The sequence below is a fragment of the Martes martes genome (genome assembly GCF_963455335.1).
Source record: "Martes martes genome assembly, chromosome: 17".
Classification (NCBI taxonomy): domain Eukaryota; kingdom Metazoa; phylum Chordata; class Mammalia; order Carnivora; family Mustelidae; genus Martes; species Martes martes.
Genome location: NC_137905.1, coordinates 49,744,912 through 49,765,587, shown reverse-complemented (window position 1 = coordinate 49,765,587; position 20,676 = coordinate 49,744,912). Strand labels below are relative to the sequence as shown.

The 20,676-nt window shown below is 57.7% G+C and overlaps 2 protein-coding genes across 8 annotated transcripts in view; one reads left to right on the top strand and one right to left on the bottom strand.

Moving 5' to 3' along the window:
• Nucleotides 1-201: 201 nt before the first annotated feature.
• FKRP (fukutin related protein) lies at nucleotides 202-9,008 on the bottom strand. Its single transcript, XM_080827622.1, has 4 exons — nucleotides 8,990-9,008; nucleotides 7,333-7,390; nucleotides 7,055-7,237; nucleotides 202-3,299 (listed from the first exon to the last, which is right to left on the bottom strand). Exon 4 carries the CDS (start codon nucleotides 3,258-3,260, stop codon nucleotides 1,773-1,775), a length of 1,488 nt encoding a protein of 495 aa, XP_080683748.1. The 5' UTR covers nucleotides 3,261-3,299; nucleotides 7,055-7,237; nucleotides 7,333-7,390; nucleotides 8,990-9,008; the 3' UTR covers nucleotides 202-1,772.
• STRN4 (striatin 4) overlaps nucleotides 8,638-20,676 on the top strand; it is a 25,728-nt gene continuing 13,689 nt past the window's right edge. For 5 of the 7 annotated variants that reach the window (XR_013968247.1, XR_013968248.1, XR_013968251.1 and 2 more), the window contains exons 1-5: nucleotides 8,638-8,936; nucleotides 16,449-16,552; nucleotides 17,096-17,169; nucleotides 18,171-18,249; nucleotides 20,012-20,209. Coding sequence is in view for 1 of the 7 variants with exons in the window: in XM_080827621.1 (XP_080683747.1) it covers nucleotides 8,655-8,936; nucleotides 16,449-16,552; nucleotides 17,096-17,169; nucleotides 18,171-18,249; nucleotides 20,012-20,209 (737 nt within the window). In the remaining 6 variants the exon portion in view is untranslated. Of the gene's footprint in view, nucleotides 8,937-14,237; nucleotides 14,313-15,496; nucleotides 15,615-16,448; nucleotides 16,553-17,095; nucleotides 17,170-18,170; nucleotides 18,250-20,011; nucleotides 20,210-20,676 lie in introns of those variants that run through there. The other 2 variants (XR_013968249.1, XR_013968250.1) reach the window with 2 other exon arrangements.

The following is a 20,676-nucleotide window of genomic DNA, read 5'->3' as shown; positions in this document are numbered from 1 at the left end:
CCCAACAGTCTCTGGGAGCCATTTGCGGGTTCAGTGGCTAAAAACAGAGGCTGTGCTCTAAGGAGTTGGACTCTGGATGTCTGAGCCACGTTTGAGATGGGACTGGATTTGCATTCATCATCTTCTTCTCCCCCTCCCCCTCCTCCTGGCTTCCCGCTTCTGCAATCTCGCCCATCCCCCACACCCAACCTATAGGTCCAGGGAAGCAGCAACTTGCCTAAGATCACAAATAAAGTTGGCCAGGAGCCAAACACAGCCTTGATTCCTGAGCCTTTACCACTCAAGTGGCTCACAGCACCCCTGTGGGGGGAACGTTCACGACCCCCATTTCCCAGGTGCAAAGCAGAGGTTCCGCGAGGCAGAGTCATGGTGGCCTCAGTTCCCAGTGGGAGAAAGAGGCAGAGCTGGGTTTTGACCCCAGGCCTCTCCTGCCTCAGAGCCCGTGGTTCCAAATGGGACAAGTCACTAAGATGAGCCAAGTAAACAAAACCCTCTCTGTTTATTTTAAAATGGAATAATTTAAGCCTTATTACTAATATACAGAATGATAGAAGTACCTGTATATAATTTATAAATACGTATATTCGGGATACTTGCTCAGACGGCATTTAATCTTGGGTGCACGAGCACAGGAGGAAGGCCGCCATGGCTTCACCAGCTAAGGGGGGCGGACTCCCGGGGACCCCCCTCTCATGTAGCATAACTAGAGAGGGGGCACAGCAGCCAAATTCAGTGTGCGCTCCAACCTGACCGCCGGGGTTCAAGTCCCTGCTCTGTTGCTTTCTAAGCTGTCTGACCTTGGGCAAGTGACTCTGCCATTCTGGCCTCAGTGTGCTCACCTGTGAAATGGAAATAATAGCAGCTCTGGCCTCAGAGGGTTGAGGTGAGGGATGGAGCAGTCACTCCGCGCCCAGCACTGAGAAGGACGCCGGGCACAACCACACGAGCTGAGTAAAGCGAGCGCTGATTGCTGCTCATCCCGCCGCGCAAGTGGGCTGCCGAGTAAAGCGAGCGCTGATTGCTGCTCATCCCGCCGCGCAAGTGGGCTACCGGGTGCGGAGCGCTGAAACGATGAGGTAACGCAGTTAATACGGAGTGGGTCTGGCATCCAGAGCTCGGTTACCCACTGCGGCAGCTCAAGGCCGAGCCCGTTTCCCCCTCTGTAAGATGGGGTTAAGAGCAGCATGCAGTTCACAGGGCGCTCGCAGGAGGCCAGGAGGCCACATTCTGGAAGAAGGGAGACAGTCATCCTGTCCGCCAGGTACAGGGGATTGGAGAGACCAAAAGGTTCAAGTTAGGGAAGCTCCGGGAACGAGGAGGTCCTGGGGCTTACCCGGGCCTTGGACCCCACACTAGGACAGAGGCGCCCTCTAGTGGCGGAAGCAGCCCCAGCAGCCAAGCGTCCTGCGGGCTCTTTGGGAGCGCGACGCTGCGAGGACACTCACTGAATCCTGGAGAAACTGGACACTCATCCGGGCCCGCCTAATTAGGAAGTGACAGAGCTGGGGTTTTAATCGCGGCAGCCCGGCCGCAGAACGTACACATTTTCCTCTTTACAAAACTGTCTGTGCTCCAAATAAACCCAAGCTCTCGGAAATCTTGGTTGGGGCACGTCTTCCAAGTGCAGGACGGTGCTGGGCCTTGCCCGGCAGCTCCGCATCCCCGGCCCGCCCACCAAATGCCAGCAGCACCATAGCCAAGGCCAGGTCCCCCCACACCCCCCACTCCCTGGCGCGAGTGTTCTCCAGACCCCCGGAGCCGGCGCAGGAGCTTCAGCCACTTCCTGCCAAACTCAGGAGGGACGGGTTGGGGTACTCAGGGTTCTCGATGACCCCGGGGCCGAACTTGAGCTCCAGGAAGCGACGGTAGTTGTTAGGTGCCTGCGCCACGAAGCCAGCAAAGGACAAGGGCACGAGAGGCTGCAGGAAGTGTTCGGGGAACTCGACATCTTGCCGGTGATCCAGCCATGTATCCTTGGTCATGACTCCATTGCGGGGGTAGAAGGGCCACAGGTCCACGTGCAGATGGTTGCTCTCACTGTACTGCACGCGGAAGAAGTCGCCCTCTACGGCCTTCTCCCACACGAAGCCGCGCTCGTCCACCACTGAGCCCGCCTCGGCCCCCCGCAGCTGCTCGCAGTTGCCCACGTCCTCCAGGTAGATGCCCAGGTCCACGTCGTAGTCCCACGGGATGATGTCCCCGTGGCGGGCGGCCCCGAGCAGCGAGCCGCCCTCCAGCCAGTAGCGCACACCGGCTGCCTCCAGCACACCCACCACATAGCGGGCGGTCTCCCGCAGAGCGCGCAGGCAGCACGGGGGCGTCCAGCGCTCCTCGTAGAGGTAGGCCGGTGTGTCGCCTACCACCGTCCCGAAGCAGCGCGGGGTCTCCTTGCTGCAACCGAACCACTCGAGGCGCCCGCCCTCCCCGCTTACCAGGCGGATGCCCAGCGAGCGCAGCAATGCCGCCCGCCGCGCGCGCCCCTCGCGCTCTGCCTTCCAGCGCGCGTGGGCCGTGGCCAGGGGTGGCTGGCGCGCCGCGCCGAACGGCAGGTCCAGCAGCTGCACCGCCCAGCCCCGCAAGGCCGTCTGCAGGAAGAGGCCGGTGCCCAGCGGCCGGGCCAGGGGCGCCGACAGGTTGAAGAGGTCACGGGCGCGCAAGAGCACCACCGCGTCTCCGTCCAGGGCGTCGCAGCGGGGCGCGGAGGGCGCGGGGCCGTAGCGGGCCGTCCACTCCCGCAGGCTGACGTTCAGGGCCAGGCACCGGGCGGGGTTGGCTGAGGTGACAGGGGCGGCCACCAGGCGTGCCCCTCCTGCCCGGAGCACCTCCACCATGCGCTCCAGCTGGCCCGGGGCCTCGGCCCTCGCCCCGTCAGGCACCAGGGCCACGAACTCGGTGGTCACGTAGGTCTCGGGGCGCGAGGCCGCGGCAGGCCGGTCCAGGGCGGGCTGGAGCAGCGCCAGGCGAACGTTGGGAACGCGGGGCAGGGCCAGGGGTGGGTAGGGGAGCGTGTCCGCAGCCACCACCACGGGCTGGGCGGCGTCTTGTTGCAAGAAGGAGTCCACCAGCTCAGGCACCGCGTTGTCAAAGGCCTCGAACTCCCGCACCAGGACGGTGACACGGGGGCCGGCAGCCGCTCCTCGGCGGGGACTCCGGGCCCGGGAGTTCCTGGGCTGGTGCTGCAGCCATGAGACATACAAGAGGACCAGGAGGTTGAGGGTGATGGCGGCTGCCAGGGCAGCCTGGCAGCGGGTGAGACGCATGGGGCCAAAGTCGGGCCCTAGCTGGGCTTCCGGGGCATCCTGGGGGGGGGAAGGAAAGGGGAGGCTGGAGGTGGTTGCCAGAAGCCTCCTACCCCCCAACCCCCCATCGCTAGCTGCCCTTCTATCCCAGCCCTTTCTCTATTTGCTTTCAGCTCTGACTTCCCCTCCTCCAGGAAGCCCTCTCTGACCTTCCATCTGTCCCCTCTGGGCTCCCTCAGCTCCTTGGCTTCTCCCACCCCAGCCCACCACTCTATGCTATTCCTGCCTGGGGACAGGTTTGTATCCTCCCACTGGGCAGGTTCTGAGTTTGTTTCAATCACTGCTGGGTCCCTAGTTCCACCCAGCACAGAGCCTGGTGCTTAGCAAGGTTTTTATCAAACGATTCGCCCTCCCTCCTTCCTTGTTCAGTTGCACCTAATCTTTATTCTTTTCTTTGGCAACTTCTCATTCAGGTTTGGGTTCAGTTACAAATGTCCCACTCCATTTCCAGGCCCCACTTGCACCTTCTGCTCCACCATTCCCTCCTTTAGGAGGCCCACCCCCCCACCGTCTCTCCTGTCCCTCTCACACTCTGGCTCCGAGGGGGGTGGGGAGAGGAGGGATGAGGCTTCGGGCTTCAGCATTGGCCCACCAAGCCCCTCCCCCACTGTCCCCTTTTCACTTCCTCAAATCCCGGGCCAGATGGCCGTCTCCTTCCCAGTGGTCAGCCAGGTCGTTTTGGTTTTGCAAGAGAAGCTAGAAGAGTTTTCTTAAATCACAACTATCCCAATTTTTAATCTTGACCACTAATTAAAAAAACAAAAAACAAGGCAATTTTACCATGTGTTAACTAACTAGAATTTAACTAAAACCCTGAAATTAAAAAATAGAAATACTCTGAATGCCACATTCTATCAAATGAGAAATTAAAAGATAAAAATAAAATAATGATTTTTTTTTTAAGGGGAGGGGGGCAGCCTCTTTTGATAAGCGGCTGTGGACCCGAGGACACACCCCCGCCCTGAATTCACCCGCTGCACTCCTAAGCAACCTCCAGAGGGCGCTGTCTCCCAGTCCCCAACGCAACGCCAAGCTCTGGCTGGTCTCCAGCACAGGAGGTGTTGGGCTCTGAGTTAATACTCAAAAGTTTCCCCATGAAGGATTTCCATAGGTTTCTACTCCTCCCAGAAAGGGGGACATCGGAGACCCAGCCAATCTCACCTTCAATCCTGGTCCACCCAGATCCCCGGTCAGCCTCCCCTGGTCTCCTGACCAAGTCTGCTGCTCATGGCAGCCAGAGGGATCTTCATAAAGCACAAACCTGACCTCTCCTTCCCTGCTCAGAACCTGCCATGGCTACCCAGTACCCTGAGGGAAAAGTTTCAGTTTCTTACAACCTCCCACCAGGCCTGGGGGGACCCTGGGTCTCTTGCTGGTGCACCGGCCCAGTTCCACCTCCTGCCATGTGCCAAACTCTGCCTAAGCCACCTTGCTTGGAATTTTCCTCCCACAGATGTTACTTCTACGCCTTTGTATGTTCTGTTCTTTCTGCTTAGAAGATGCTCTTCTCAAACACCTCTTGTCCCCGTGCCTCTTTCCTCCCGCAGAACCCCTGCTTCCGCTTTTAGGCCTCAGCTCTGATGCCTCCTCCTGCAGGAAGCCCTCCCTGAACCCCAAGCTGGGCGAGAAGTCATCTGTGGGCTCTTGAAGGCTCTGGGCTCCCCATCCCAGCCCTGCCCATTCTGGGTGGGCACCATCCAGTGATGGGTGCGTCTGTTCCACGAGACTGTGAGACCTGGGAGGGTAAAGCCAGGGCTTCTTCAGTCACCTCTGTGTTCCCGGCACACAGGTGGGCACTGAAAGCGTACTTGACGGAAAACGGATGCCCAAGGCCAGGGTTCTCGGAGTCTATAAGGCCTAAGGCTCCTGAAGCCAAATTGTACTGTGGCTCAGGGCCCCGGGTCTTCCTGCCTCCTCTCTCCCCTCTCTCTCCTACCAGGAATGCCCTCTTCCTTCTCTTCACCCATCCCAGGCCTGCTTGCCCGCCTGTGACCCAGCTCGGTTGGCATTTAAGAATCTGAGTTGCACTTTGAGAGCAACTTCTTAATCTTTAAAACCTCGGAATCGCCTTCTGGACCTTAGATTGATTCTTCTTTCCTTCAGTTCTTCCCTCTCTGTGGAACTCCTACAATACCGCAGGTACTGTTCTAGGCACTGGGGACCCAGCAGCAGACACACAGCACACAGTGATAGACAACAAACCTGACCTCACATTACTGTATGGGCGGGTGGGCAGGTATCATAGAATCTTCAAGGTCTTAAAAACCTTAGACTCTTAGAGTTTGTGTACGCAGAAGCCCTGGAGAGAACACTGATGGTTCTAGAATCTTCTAAAGACTCTGTAGAGACCCTTTTCCTGCTCTGCCCTTATCCTCCCCCCCCCCCCAGGGCAGTTCCCCACTTGGCACCCAGAGGGATCGTTTGAAAACTCAAATTAGATTCTGTCCCACACCTGCTCGAACCTTCTGTGGCTTACAACTCAAAGGAAAAGCCAAAGTCTTCACCAGGGCCCAGAAGGCCCCATGTGGTCCCAGTCTCTCCCACCGACTGTCAGCTCCAGCCACAATGGCCAAACACCAGTCTTCAAATCCTCCCAGGGCACAGCAGCCAAAGCACTGGCTATGCCCTCTGTCTGGACGCTGTCCCCCAGGTATCTGCATGGCTCCTCCCTTGTGACCCTTGTGTCTCTGCTCCGATGACATATGTCCAGGGAGCCCTTTCTTTGGCTACTCTCTTTCAAAACGTATCTCCCTATCACCCACATATTTCCTGTGCCTCATCCCTGTGTTTTTCTCCCCTAGTCATTAGCACGTAGATTTGACTTACTCTTTTGTTCCCTACTGTGCGCTCAGGGCACAGCTCAGTGCCGGGCATGCACCAGGTGCTCAATAAATGGGTGTGGCACGAACGACTGACTCTGGGTGTTCAGATGGGGAAACTGTGGCTCAGGGACAGAAAGGACAGAGGGAAAACCCCGGTCTCTACCTCCCAGGCCCTGGTGCTCGGCATGTTCCATCTGGCTGGCTCTGGGCCACGAGGTGCCCGGCAGGACAGAGGACAGAAATCAGGTCCTCGGAGACCAGTGGGTATGGCAGCCAGACCAGCAGGGGAGGGGACCAGAGAAGAAAGAGCAAGGAATCACCTAGTACCCTGACGCGGTTGGTCTTGGCTTCCCCGACTATAAGGGCTCAAAACTCCTTTATCAAGGCAAAGGGTCTGAAACGATGGTTCTGAAGGTCTGAATGTCTGTGTTTCTCTGAATCACAGTACGATGATAGTATCAACAATTTCAGCTGCTCACCATAGGGCCAGATCCCTTTCTAAGCACTTAAATTACCTTGTTTCGTTTTCATGTTCTGATTACATTTAAAAATGAGGACAAAGCAGCACAGAGAAGTAAAGGCACTCATTCAAGGTCACACAGCTGGGAAATGGTGGACCCAGGATTTGACCCACAACACTGGCTCCAGAGTCATGTTTTCAACCAGTAAGCTCTGCTCTCTCTTGGGTCCACTCAAGACTGCCCAGCTCGCTGTCCACCTTCACTGAGCATTCTGCAGCCCCAACCTGACAGGTGTTTTTCAAAGCTGAATATGGCAAATTACTGAATTAATTCACCCATGAACTCAACAGACAGATACCTAGTGAGGACTCTCTGCACCAGACCCTGTGTTCTGGGGAACAGGGAAAGATCGAAGCAGTCACTGGGCAGGCCCTCCAGAGGCAGGAAGACAAAAACCACACACAGAACTTACAGATGGGTCAGGAAACCGGCGAGGGGTGTGACAGAGAAAAGGTGGTCCAGGGAGGAGAGGACAGTCAAGCTGAGACTTTGTCTCTCCATTCCCCAGAAAACAATGTAAGTAGACTCAGGTTCACTTTCGGCCTAGGTTCACCTGGCCTGAGCTCTGCTCTGGACTGAGCCTCAGCTGCCACATCTGTGGAATGGGAATGTGACAGGCAAAGAAAATGAGTGATACAGGGGGAAGGGTGGTTTCCACAGCAGCACTGGTGACACTCAGGGACTTCTTACCTCCTAGGTCGCTGCAGGAGCTCCGGGTGGGCGGCTCCAGCCCAGCTCAGCTGCACTGCTGAGGGAATGAGAACCAGAAAACCCCAAATCAGCCAACTTTGCACAGCAGAGTACGATTTTACCTTGCCTGCAAAAGTGGCAATGAGAAGGTCAGAGAATCCTTTCTCTCTGAAGTTCCATGAGCTCGGGCCCCACCTGGGGTATCTCAGGAATGGGTGGGAAGGATGTCAGTTATCCCAGCAGCCTACAACCATCCCTTCTTAGGAATGTGCCCAGAAAGGTGGGGCTAGAAGTGACCAAAGCCATTACTGGAACAACCCCTTCCCTAGACCCACTCCATCCTGAGAAACAATCTTAAAACTGTCCCCTACCTTCGTGGGCCTGGTTCTTAGGGACCCGGTTAGGGGGACTAGCCTTGTATGTCCCTGGTTACCATAGCAACCAGGGGTTGGCCTTGCCTGTTTCCACCTCCTGGTCCAGGCCCTGTAACCATAGCAACGGCTCCTCGGCAGAGCATCTTCTCTAAATAAAAACACCTGGTTGGCTTGGTCCATGGACCTCCCACGATGAGAAAGGGTGGGGGGGAACGGTTACCATGGTAACGCCAGCTGGGTGGATAGGAGGAGGGGTTGGGAAAGAGGTGTTCTCTCAGCAATCAGTGTCCTTGGGGCTGGGGTCCTTTCTACCTGAGTGCTAGGTGAGGTTGCCATAGTAACCAAATGAAGGTTGGGGCAGAAGGACCACCAGGGACTTAAGTTACCTTAGCAACCTCCCCCTGGTGCAGGGACAGGAGAGGTTTGGGGCTCCATAACCACAAAGAGGGAGGGTTCCAGGCTGGGGAAGGGTTACCGTGACTACCGACCTGGGCCGGGAAACGGAGAGGATGGGGCCCTTGCTGAGACCACCCCTGGTGGTCGCCCTTTCTCTCAGAGGAACAGTGTTAAGGAGAGTGACATCTGGGTCTGGAGGGAGTTAGAATTTTTCTTTGGGGCGAGGCAGGAAGAGAGGGGCAGAAAGCGGCTCCTCCCAAAGTCCCGCTCTTCCCAGGCGCGACCCTCGCGCTCGGCCTGGGTCTCGGTTAGCCCTCCTCGGGGCGCGCGTCTCCGCCCCGCCCCTTCCCGCCCACCCGCACGCGCGCGCGCGCTTTTGGGGTCGACCCGGGTGGGAGAGGCGTGCGCACGGCCTCGTTCCCATCACCGGCCCCCCCGGCCCCCGCCGAGCGCGCGCGCGGGCGGTGCGGGGCGGTGGGGTGGGGGGGCGGTTGGTACGGCCGCGCAGGCGCGCGAGGCACAGCGGGCGCGCGGGCCGGCCCCGGGGCCTCCATGATGGAGGAGCGAGCGGCCGCCGCGGTCGCCGCCGCCGCCTCCTCCTGCCGCCCGCTGGGCTCCGGCGCGGGCCCCGGCCCGACGGGGGCGGTCCCGCCCGCTGCCCCTGCCCCGGGGCCCGGCCCGGCTGGTAAGGGAGGCGGCGGCGGAGGCAGCCCCGGGCCTACGGCGGGGCCTGAGCCCCTGAGCCTGCCCGGGATCCTGCACTTTATCCAGCACGAGTGGGCGCGCTTCGAAGCGGAGAAGGCCCGCTGGGAGGCCGAGCGCGCCGAGTTGCAGGTGAGCGCCGCCCCGGGACCCCCGACCCCCCGCCCGGCCCGGCCCGGCCTCACCCGCCGCCGCCGCCGCCGCCATCTTGGAGCAATGGCCGCCGGGACGGCCGGGGGGGCGGGAGGGGACCGCGACCGGCCCGGAGACGGAGTGAGGGGCCGTCCGAGGGGGGTCCTGAGGGCACCCGGCGGCTCGAGGTGGGAGGGAGGCCCCGGGGCGGCAGAGTCCGACCGGGGCCGGCCGAGAGGAGGGGCGCAGGGGACCGGAACCGGCTAGGAGCTGGAGCTGGAGTTGGAGTGAGCGGACCGGCAGACGGGTTCCCTGGAGAGGACCTCGGGCCCTGAGGGGAGCCCAGGAGAACTCAGCAGAGAGTGGTGGGAGGACTCGCGGGGGCGGGGGGGGGCTCTCCTTGGGAGTGAGCAAAAGCCTGAAAGGTGCCGCTGGCCTCCCAACCCCGTCCCCGACCAGGTGAGGGTTGGAGGTGGAACCTGATGGGCTTCGGGTGGGAGAGAGGGGGCGTCGGGGAAACTTGGGAGCTGCCGAGAGTGAGAGTGAGTCGAGCGGGGAACTGGCCTGAGTGGGGAGAGGAAGTCAGGGAGCCTGGGACCGGGTGTGTTTCGGAACGTTTGGACGGGGGGGGGGTGGTATTGAAAGATGGCTGTATGAGGATTCGGGATGAGAAGAGGGCAGGGGCGGGGTCCCAGGAGGAAGATCTGTGTCCTCTCCTCTAAGAGGAAACTTTGGGGAGGCCGGCATGTGTGGCTGTCGGGTGTAGGGTGGGGTGCCCGAGGGGTGGAAGCGTGGACAGGGCCAGGACTTGCTCTGGGAGCCCGTATGGAAGAGCTGCAGAGCCGAAACTCCAGTTTGGGGGGTGTGGAGGAGTGCGGCGGGGGTGGGGGGTGCAGGCAATGGTCTTGAGATGGGAGGTGTGTAGAGGATGTCAGGTGGAGAACTCTGGACTGTAGTGCTGTGGCGTCCAACATGGAGATAAAGGGACCGGGGACAGGAGGACTTGGAGGGACGTACCTGGAGGGTGGCAGGCAGAGGGTTTTGCGGAGCAGGCAAACAACATTGAAGAAGCATTTCAGAAGGACTCTGGGAGGAGATGTGTTTGTGGAAGTTTCTGGGAAAGGACCCCATGGTTTGTGGAGTAGCTTGGGAGAGGAGTGTGCCCTGGGATGATGTTTATTAGAGCCTGAGGAGTTGGGCTGGGTTTGGGCTGGGTTTCGTGACCTTGAGAAGTGTGGGTCTGTTTGCTGAGTGTCTGGAGGATGGGGCATCAGAGTTGGGAGGATTTGAGGGGATCCGTAGATGGGCCACCAGGACTGAGGGTTCCTGAGCTGGGATATAATTAGCAGAAGCCAGTATCTACTTCTAGCAGCCCAGTTTCCCCCTTCTGGTTCATGGTTTCCTGTCCAGTTGATATGGGGACCCCAAATAAAGAACTGATTAGAATTTTGTCCACAGGATGAATGAAGAGAGCATTCTACATTTCTCCCCCCTCCAAAAATAGGGATCTTAGCTGTGTGGTAGCTGAGGCTTGGCCTTGAGGTGGGAGAGGAATCCTTACGTAAGCACCCCTCACTTTTGTGTTCAACTCTGTTTCTGGCACTTTTTCCCAGCATCCATCTCGCTTGATCCCAGGACCCCATGATGGAGACCGGGCAGGTGTCCTTGCCCTCACTCAGCAGTAACGCTGGCAGCTGCTGTTCGTTTGGACACAAAGGAGGTGCCAGGCACTGTGTGTAGCATTTTAGATACATGGTATCGTTTCGTCTTTGCGACATTCTGGGAGCGGGGTGGTCCTCTTCCCTGTCCCTTGCTTTTTTTTTTTTTTTTTTTTTTGAAGATTTTATTTATTTGACAGAGAGAGATCACAAGTAGGCAGAGAGGAAGGCAGACAGAGGGGGGGAAGCAGGCTCCCTGCTGAGCAGAGAGCCCGAAGTGGGGCTCGATCCCAGGACCCTGAGACCATGACCCGAGCCAAAGGCAGAACTCAGAAAGAATCGGAGAGGAAAGGGAGGCCCTGAGGGAGAGTCAGGCCGGGACTGAGCTAGGATCCCAGCCTGTGGGTGGCAGGGCTGGTCTGTGGGCTTTTAGAAGTGCATTCTCTGTACCTCCTCGCTGCCCAGTGCAGACGAGGAACGTTCCAGTGAAGCCCGGTAGCCTCCTCAAGATCATGCAAGCAGTCGTCAGCAGACCTGGGATGGAATCTTGGTCTCTGGGACTTCACACCAGTGCCCCGCTACAGCACCCACCGTACCACCTTGTTGTCCTTGAGACTGGAGAAAGAAGAGCTGTGTGTTTATGCCCTCACCGAGTGGCCCTTCTTGGAGTTAGAAAGGAGCTTGTGGAGAGCGCCTGATTAGGCTCTCCCGGTCTCGGCTGCAGCATCACTTACTGTGTAGTGCTGTTTCCTTTTGTCCTGTCACATTAGTAAGAACGCAGAGGTCTCACAAGTGTGTGTGTGTGTGTGTGTATGTGTATATGAGTGAAAAGAGAAAGCCACCCCCTCCCGTCCTCTTTCTGCTCGTCTCTGCAACCGTTCCTGCTAGAAAAGGAGTTCAGCTCTGTGTGTGTAAAACACGGGGTCACATACGAATCATGTTGTGACTTTTTTCACATACCCGTGTCTTGGCGTTCCTTTCCTGTTGGCACCGAGAGCTTTTGTACTGTTTTGATAACTACACTCCCCTGGATGTTTATACTGCAGCTCTCTTGGTTGACCCTTGGTGACAGACTTTAAGCTTCTTTCCAGACTCCCCTCCCCGGCCTCCTGCCTCCGGCAGAAATGGCTGCAGCGAACGTCTGTATATTCCTGTGTGGGTGTAAAGTGGCCTGGGGGGCGGGAGGGTAGAACAGCTGTGCTCATGAAACGGTGGTCGGTGCAGGGTGCCCCCACGGTTCCACACACTCCCTTCTGGGGCACCTCACTTGACACACCTCTGCTCGAACACTCACCGCTTAACAGAGGTGTGACTCCTCTTGTGAGATCCTTGGAGGCCTGGCCCGTGTCAGACCTTTGCGAGGAACCCTGAATGTGTCTTCTCCAGGTCGCCGAGTCCGGCTGCTCCTGGCACAGGACATGTTGCGCCGGCGGTGCGCTTGGTGAGGGCGTGGGGGGCGTGGTGGGCGAGGCAGCCCCTCGTGAGGTCCTGCCAGGAGGTACCCAGAGATCAGAGCAAGGAGATGGCTCAGATGCCATCTGACAATAAGCAGGACTTTGTCGGGTGGGGGATTCCGAGAAGCAGGCAGTGAGGTTTCCGCCCTTCAGAAGCTTCCAGGCTAACAGAGGCGGCTGGTTCTGCACGAGAGCCTGCAGAGAACTGGGCACACTCGCACCCTGGGGGAGTAACTCGATTGTGTGGCTCTGCTTGAAGCCCCGTGATCATTTGGATGTAAGCATAAGATATTTTAATGAAAACGTTAAGGTCGTAAATATTTCTGATTTCAAAGATACGCACGCTGTGCATTTAAGGTAAAACAACACAGGATGAACACGAAAGGTCACGTGCAAACCCTATATAGTTTATAGATAGGAGGCCCTTTTGGGGAGGGGAGCTCCCCAAAGGTGGGGGAACCTCTCAGGGGAATCTCAACTGGACATTCCTGGAGAAGCAGTGATGGGGGATGTAGGGAGCCAGGTGGGGGCAGAGCAGGTGTGGGGCCAGCCCCTCCCCCACTGCCAGCCTCCCCAGGGGCTCTGAGGGATTTGCTGGGGGTGGGGGGGGGTGGGAATCCCTGCCAGGAGCCTCTGGAGAAGGAGCGTAGGAGATACAGGGCTGGGTGGGTCCCGAAGACAAACACATAGGACTGGCGGCCGGGACAGAAGGGTCCACAGCAAGATAGGGAGAGGCATCCGTCAGCTCCTGGGAGGACTGAGACCCTTTGGCTCCTTGGGAAGCCTTTCCGGTGCTGCCTGGCTGGAGAGAGGGAGCAGCCGCAGGGAGGCGGCAGCAGCGTCTGGGCACAGTCCTGGGGGTGTGTGTGTTCTAACAGTCTGGCCGGGATGGGGGTGGGGGAGTGGTGGTGGGTGGATATGGTGGGTGGAGAACTTCCAGATCCTGGGCTTACCTGCCAGCCCACCATGGCACTCAGAGATGAGGCGGCGCCGGCTGCTGGCATTTTCGGCGGTAGGAGGAACTGGCCGCCAACACTTCCCCTCTCTGTGGGATTCCTCCCAGTTGGTTCACTTGAGCCACATGTTTCTGGTTCTCGCTTCTCCCTTCTTTGCCAGGGGAGCTGGAAAGGGGACAACAGAGCAGAGCGGGCTGAGTCAGGTTCCTGCACCATAATTAGGAGAAGGGAGATCGGGGCTTGCTGTGGTGATAGCAGGGATGAAGGGGCCAGGCCCAGCAAGCGTGAGGGCCTGGTATGCTCCTGCCTTCCCTTTCTTCTCCCCCCAGACTGAGTCACCTGTCTTATCAGTCCTACCTCCTTATTACCGCAGATCCACTAACCCAGCCCCCCTTCCTGGTCTGGGCCACTGTCAGTTCTCCCTGGGATTTCCGGGACTGCCTCCCGGACTGGACTTTAGCAACCCCCCAGCCGTCAGTTCTCGGCAGTACAGCTGCAATTGTCTTTGGAACGTGCACTGACTACATCTCTCCTTTGCTTAAAACCTTTCCACGGCTTCCCCTATGCTCTGAGGACAACTTTCAAACTCCTGCTTGGTCTGTGGTCCTTTCTCGGGCCTAGAAGCCTCTCTGCCTTTCCTCACTAGCCCTGTTACACATTCTCAGGTGGCTGTACTGGCCTTCTTAGCGTTCCGTAAGCCTGCCATGCAGCTCTTGTCTCTGTCCTCTGCCTGCAGCACATGCTACTCTCCTGGCCAACTTCTTTTTTTTTTAAGATTTTATTTATTTATTTATTTGACTGAGAAGAGATCACAAGCAGGCGGGGGCTGGGGGGGGGCGGGTAGCAGACTCCCTGCTGAGCAGAGAGCCTGATGCAGGGCTCCATCCTAGGACCCTGAGATCATGACCTGAGCCGAAGGCAGAGGCTTAACCCACTGAGCCAGGCAGGCGCCCCTCCCTGGCCAACTTCTAACAGCCTTCAGGTCTTGGCCGAGCTGTGCTTCTTACCTCCAGGAGCAGGTTGGGTGTTCTCCTCCCATAACACCCTTTGCTCCCTCTCCGTGCCTAGTCACATGGCATGTTGGTTGTTGATACTCCTGCCTGTTTCCGCACTGCACTGAGAGCTCTGTGAGGCCAGGAACCAGTCGTCTTCTCCGTGACTCTCCAGTGGCTCATGCGGGATCGGGCTGTCTGGGCGGTCACCAGTGCGGGATGTTGAATGAATGTGGGCGTTCAGCAGGCTGTTCCGGCCCTGGGAAGTACAGGGCTCACTATGGAAGCCCCAGAGGGTAGCGAGGACAGTGAGGAGGTAGTAACCTGGGGCTTCTGTTTGGTGATTGACCTTTCCTTCTCCACCTCTCCCCCCACCTTCTAAAGGGACTGGACAGGGTGGCTTTGGGTGACTGAGATGATACACAAAGGACAGAAATTCAGACTGCTAAAGTGGTGACCACATGTGAGTCTGAGTGTCTGGCCTTAGGTATTTATGCATGTATGTGTTGATTTAAAGTGTAGAGAGAAAAAGGTGTTCAGAAGGGGGAACAAGTCCATTCCCACAATGGACAGATTGGGTCGCGCCCCCCCCTCCCCCCGCCAGCATACCTGGTGACATATAGTGATCTGTTCATTATTTGTCCTACACCCCTCTCTGGAACATGCAGTCCGTCTTGAGTGCTGTATCCTCTGTCTGCACCTGTACCTGATACACGACTGGGGCTTAGTAAATATTGGTGTTGTAAGGAAATGGGTGCATGATACTTTTGTCTTACATCGAGGCAGGGATACTCCTTTTTATTTTCTGGAAGGAAGCCCAAGTTGCACTTAATGCCTGTAGGCTACGTCCCTGCAAGTGGACCTGTCAGGGCAAAGGGAGTGTGTGTTTAACATTTCTATAGATGTGGCGGAACTGCCCTCCAGGAAGGGTGCATCGATGTATGACCCCCACCAGAGGTATGTGAGTGCCTCTTTCCTGGGTTCCCGGCCAGAGGCAGACGTTAATTAGCACGTGCTCAGTTCTCAGCCAATCTGAGGGAGAGACCTGGTCCCTAGAGCAAGGCCAAGGCCATAGGAGGCTTGCGGGCACAGAGCTGTGCCACACTCCCAAGTGTCCAGGGCAGGTAGGTCCTCTGGGCCCTTTGAGCCTCAAGGAGAGGGAGAGAGTGCAGGTGGGCATCTGAGAGGCTGCCGAGAACTTGTAGTCCTGGAGCCGTGCTCTGAGAATGGGCACGGCCTGGAAAAGGGGTCTGTGGTCAGACCCGGGGCTTCTGGTAGTCACCGAGGTTCACCAGTGAGCACGTGGTGTTTGGGGATCGGCTCCAGGAAGATGCAGCTGCCTGTGGGGGCAGGAGGCCTGCGTGCCACGGACATCTCTGCTGTATGGGGCTTGGGTCTTAAAAGAACTGGGCCTGTTTCAGTGTTGTGGAGGGACAGACAGGGAGAATAAACCTGCTGAGAGGTAGGAGCTGGCATTTATTAGCCCTTCTTCTGTGCTAGGCCTCGGACTGAGAAGAACTTAACACATGAGGGGCAGGCACTCTCGTGAGCCCCATTTTCTAGAAGGGGAAATGGAGGCTCAGAGAAGGCCGATGACCTGCCTCAGATCATGCAGCAAGTAAGTGGCCGAGCCCGGCCTGGAGCTCAGGCTGACCCAGCCTGTAACAGTGGAGCACTTGGGGAGAAGCCAGGGTTGAGCCCTGCTCTCAGGGCTTTGGCACAGGACTTCTGGAACATGGTCAGGGGCCAGGATCCTGCCTCGAAGGCCGTTGGCCCAGTGTCTCCAAAAGACCTGTTGACAGACCAGAGCAGACCGGGGTAGCCCATGCCAGCAGACGGTGTGAAGTGGTTGGCAGGGGCCCTGGGTCATGTCTGTGGCATGTCTCGCTCACCCTGGGCAGACTCCAGTGGGACGCTTGGTCCCTGCGGTGGGGGTTGGGTGGTAAAGCTTTTGCATTGGAGCGGGAGCTGAGCTGAGCCACCCACTCTTGTCCCTAAGCTCCCGAAGTAGCTTCCTACGCCTCCCAGAGACAGATGCTCTGGTAGAAATAGTGAGACACCACCTCCACCAGCAACCTAGGGGACAGCACCTGCCTCGGGGTGGGGGAGAAGGAGCCCGGGGCTCTTTGTGCCTCCCTCCCCTACTTTCATCCCCGATCCGACTTCTCCCCAAAAGGCAGGGGCCAAGTTACCCATTTTAATGTCAAGGGTTAAGGACTCCTCCTCAGCTCTTTCATGGTGGGTCACATGGCAGGGGACTCTGGAAACAGATCCAGCATGCCCTGTCTCTGCTCCATTGAACCCTGGCTCAGGGTCTTCACGCCTGAAGAAGTGGCCGCTGCATGTCATTGTGGGGCTGGGGGCTGGAGCTGATTGTCCTTGCGTGAGCGAGGGACACGCGTCAGTGAGCCTGAGCCCTGCTGTCTTCCTGTTCCCTTCTGTCCCCCCCCAGGCTCAGGTGGCTTTCCTCCAGGGAGAGCGGAAGGGGCAAGAGAATCTCAAGACGGACCTGGTGCGGCGGATCAAGATGTTGGAATACGCGCTGAAGCAGGAAAGGTGAGCTCTGCCGCCCCGGGTCAGGCCCGAGTGGGAGGCTCCGGAGGCCGCCTGCAGTGCCTTCCAGCCCGGGGAGGTTTGGAAACCGGCGTTCCCTTCGCCATCACCCAGTACTGTGTGGTTCTAGCACGGGGTGGGGGACAGAACACGACACGGTAGATGGAGTTCAGGGATCAGTACTAGTAACAACATTCATAGCGTTGATGGCCCCACGGAAGACTCATTGCCTCACTGACCCCTCCCAGTCCCCTCATGGGGGCAGGTGAAGCTTCCAGAGGGGGAGGACTTCTTCTGGGACTCCCAGAGCTGGGGTCGCACCCCAGACTGCCTGACTTCGAAGAGTGGGTTCTGCATAATGCTGTGTGTGGTGCCTCTTCCACCAGGGCGGCTTCCTAAAGGTGGGGGGTCGGGGGCGAGGGGGCGGCTTGTCTTGAGTGGTCGGGGAGAGGACTGTGGGAGGCCCTGGGATCTGGGACCCCTGAGGTGAGGGCTGGCCCTATCTATTTCTCTGTGTCTGTCATCGTTAATCACCTGCTCTTCTAGGGCCAAATACCATAAATTGAAGTTTGGGACAGACCTGAACCCAGGGGAGAAGAAATCAGAACCGGCAGAACAAGGTGCCTCCCCCCGACCTGCCCGACTGGCCCCCCCCACCAGACCGAGCTCAGCGTGGTGGCGCGGTGCAGAGTTGGACCACCTCTTTCTACTGTGCTCCACAGAATGCAGACTTGACCAGGGAGCTGGGCAGGGCGTGAACTTCACTCTCAGTGCCCCCTGCACGGGCTGCTCTGCAGGGCCCCTGAGTGGGGAGGGGGCTCGATCCTGCCTGCTGTCCCTCTGACACAGATGGACACTGTCCCTAACATTCTAAGCTCCTTGTTCACCAACAAGTAGGTAGGGCAGGTGTTCCAGGTAGAGGGACATGTGTACGGAAGCGTGGCAACGTGAAAGAGGGTGGTTACTGGGTGTGGCTGGAACAGGTGGTGCGGGACAGTGGAGGTGAGGGGCTGGCGACCCATCAAGGCCTTCAGGGCTGGGTTCACAGGGATGTTGTTCTTCACATCAGACCCCTCCCACCAGGACGGGAGTCCCACGAGGGCAGGGCTCTTTGTAGCTCAGGCACCCAGCCAGGTGCCTGGTAAATGCCCAGTGAGTAGTTCATGAGTAAAATGAACAGATGATCTCATCTAATCCTCGCAAGAATCCTAAATGCTAGGTGCTACTGTTATTGACTGTTCCTCTCGGAAGAGGAAGCTGAGGCTCGGAGAGGTAAACCAGCTTGCCCAAGGTCACACAGCTGGTGAGCGGCAGAGCCCGTCTCAAGCATAGAGTCCGCTCTGCCTTGGCGCTCAGAACGGGGCCAGCTCCCCGTGTCACATAAGCAGGTGGAATCTGAAGGAAGCCTGGGAGGTGGTTTGGGGAATGACCTCAGGAGAGTAGAGGGCATGGAGGGGTGAGGGTAGGTCTCAGATGCCCTCAGGAAGGGACTCGGCAGGACGTATGACGGTGACCAGTAGTGTAGTGACTGAGGAGGGTTTGAAGGGGAGGAAGGTGGAGGCGGTGATGGGTACCTGGCGCTCCCCGAAGACAGCCTGCCTCCTTTGTCTCCACTCTGCAGTCTCCAATGGCCCCGTGGAGTCCGTCACCCTGGAGAACAGCCCGCTGGTGTGGAAGGAGGGGCGGCAGCTTCTCCGACAGTGAGTGCGCAGGACAGGGGTGCTGGGATGGGGCAGGGAGAGGGATGTGTTTGGCTGGAGAAAAGCCTGAAGACTCTGCAGCCCTTCCTGTCCCCTGTGGGGGTGGGGCTGTGGACTGTCAGGACCCCTGCTGGTCATGCTGTGGGTGGAGCCCAGCCAGGGAGGGAGGGAGGGCAGACTTGCTGCAGGAGGTGTGGTGGGGGGGGGTGGCTCTCTACTCTTGGGAAGTGACCCCAGGTATTGCTCACTTTAAAAAAAAAAAAAAGGGTGTTATGTTTTACTATTGAAGAGATCAGTGTGTTTTAGAGAATGCAAGAGTTACAGGGAAACACAAAGAAAATCACTCATAATTCCACCACCCAGGGAATCTCACGCCCCTGTAAACATTTTGGCGACCCTGGGGGGGCTGTGTGTGTGTTTTATAAAAGCAGGTGCGTGTTTCTCTGTGTCTTCTACTGCTGTTTTTGCAAAGTGCTGTGGACGTTCTTCCACATAATTTAGTTAGGTTGCATCATTGTAAGAGCTATGGGGTCGTCTATCCCATGGATGACCATCACCTTCCTTAGCCAGTCACTGCTCACACATCATCACATTGAAGATGGTTCCATAGCGTGACAAGCACCAGGAGGTATTTGTCCCTATCCCCAATTTCCCTAAGCCAAGTGTCCGGAAGCTTGCTAGCTGACGGTGTATGCCAGCCGTAATGATGAAACGGTTCTACTAGGCAGCACTTGCCGGGGTGCCTGTTACTGCCGCATACACGCATTGATGCCTGGTGGAAATTCCCACGCGGCAGTATTCCCCTAACACAGAAAGGCAGGGAGGGTGTGTACTGGTGGGAGATGACACAGCTGGTAAGCGAGGGGGTCTGAGATGTGACCTCAGGCACTCGGCCCTCAGAGCCCAGCCTCTTCACCACCGTGCTCCCCTGCCTCTCCTCGGCCCCAGGCAGGCACATGGGATGACACAGCAGGTGAGGGCAGGTGTGCTCCAGCCTGTAAGGGGTGGGCTCGGGTCCCAAAGGGACCAGGTTGTGGTAAACGTAAAAGGCTTCTGAAGGACAGGATATCCATAATTAATTTTTTTTTCCTATTTGTAACTTTTAGACCTGCCCCAGCTAGCTTCCATTGTTTGAAATTGCGAAAGTAATAAATGCTCATTTGTAGAAGTGAGTAGAGTGAACTGTAAAGGTCGCTCTTACGTCTCTAATCCCTTATTCCAAAGGTCCAAGGTCACTGCTGGTGCATCGAGTATGTATCTTTCCAGGCCTCACGGGGGGCACGTTTCAAATATGTGTTTGCGTGTGGCCTGTACGTGTACACACGTTAACTCTTTTTTTTTTTTTTTTTTAGTTTTTTAAACAAACATAAATTGTGTGGCTCACATAACTTAGGATTTTCGTTAAGCTGCTTATTGTGGCCATCTTGGCCCTGTGCCTCTGTTATTTTCTGCTTCGTGTCCCCATCAGTCATTTGCGGCCACAGTCATCCGCAGTGGGCATGTAGCGTGGCTCCTGTGTCTTGGCTCTTCCGTACGGCATCCCCACTAGCATCTGTGTGACCGCATTGTGCCTGTATGTAAAGGCTTACCCTGGAAATAGACTTGAAAGTGACGCATTGGGGCCTGGGGTGTGCTTATTTAAAACACAGGCGTGGAGTCTTAAGTTGCTTCTCCAAAAAGCCTGTCCCCGTTTGCCTCAGCCCCTATTGGATCTAAAGAAGCCAGGAGACACCCAAGCTGCCCTGGTTCTGTCTCCCTGCAGGTACCTGGAAGAGGTGGGCTACACGGACACCATCCTGGACATGCGGTCCAAACGCGTGCGCTCCCTCCTGGGCCGCTCGTTGGAGCTCAACGGGGCCGTGGAGCCCAGCGAAGGGGGGCCCAGGGCCACACCAGGTCCCGGGGGGCTCAGCGGTGGGGAGTCGCTGCTGGTGAAACAGATCGAAGAGCAGATCAAGAGGTGAGCGCTTGTTGCGCCCCAACAGGACCGGTCCTCTGCAGCCCCTCCTCCTGGTGACGGCCAGTGTCAAAAAGTCAGCAGTGCTCCTGGGTGCTGCGGTGGCCACTTCCTTCCTGAAGCGTACTGTGGGCTGGTTTGTTCCAGAGCCCTTGGTCCCTTCACTGTGGGATCCTTGGATCCTGTTCTGGGTCCCCCTGCGCGTCCTCTCCCATGGCATCGTGTTCATGCCGATACCATGCCGCAGCTCATGCCCAGCCCAGCCCCCCTCCGGAGGCTCAGGCCTTATGCTGCTTAGCACGTGGAGTGTCTCAGCACACGGAGGTCGGCCCTGGGTGGTGTGCCGGGGCCCAGTGGGGAGCGAAATGCATGGCCGCCGCCCCAGGAACTTTTCCTGTTTCCTTCTCTCCTCCGTAGTTGTTACTCGTCAACACAAGTCATTTAACGATTGCTGATGTTCAGTGTTGCAG

Excerpts from the sequence above, each read along its gene's own strand:
- FKRP (XM_080827622.1), bottom strand. The coding sequence starts at position 3,260 with ATGCGTCTCACCCGCTGCCAGGCTGCCCTGGCAGCCGCCATCACCCTC.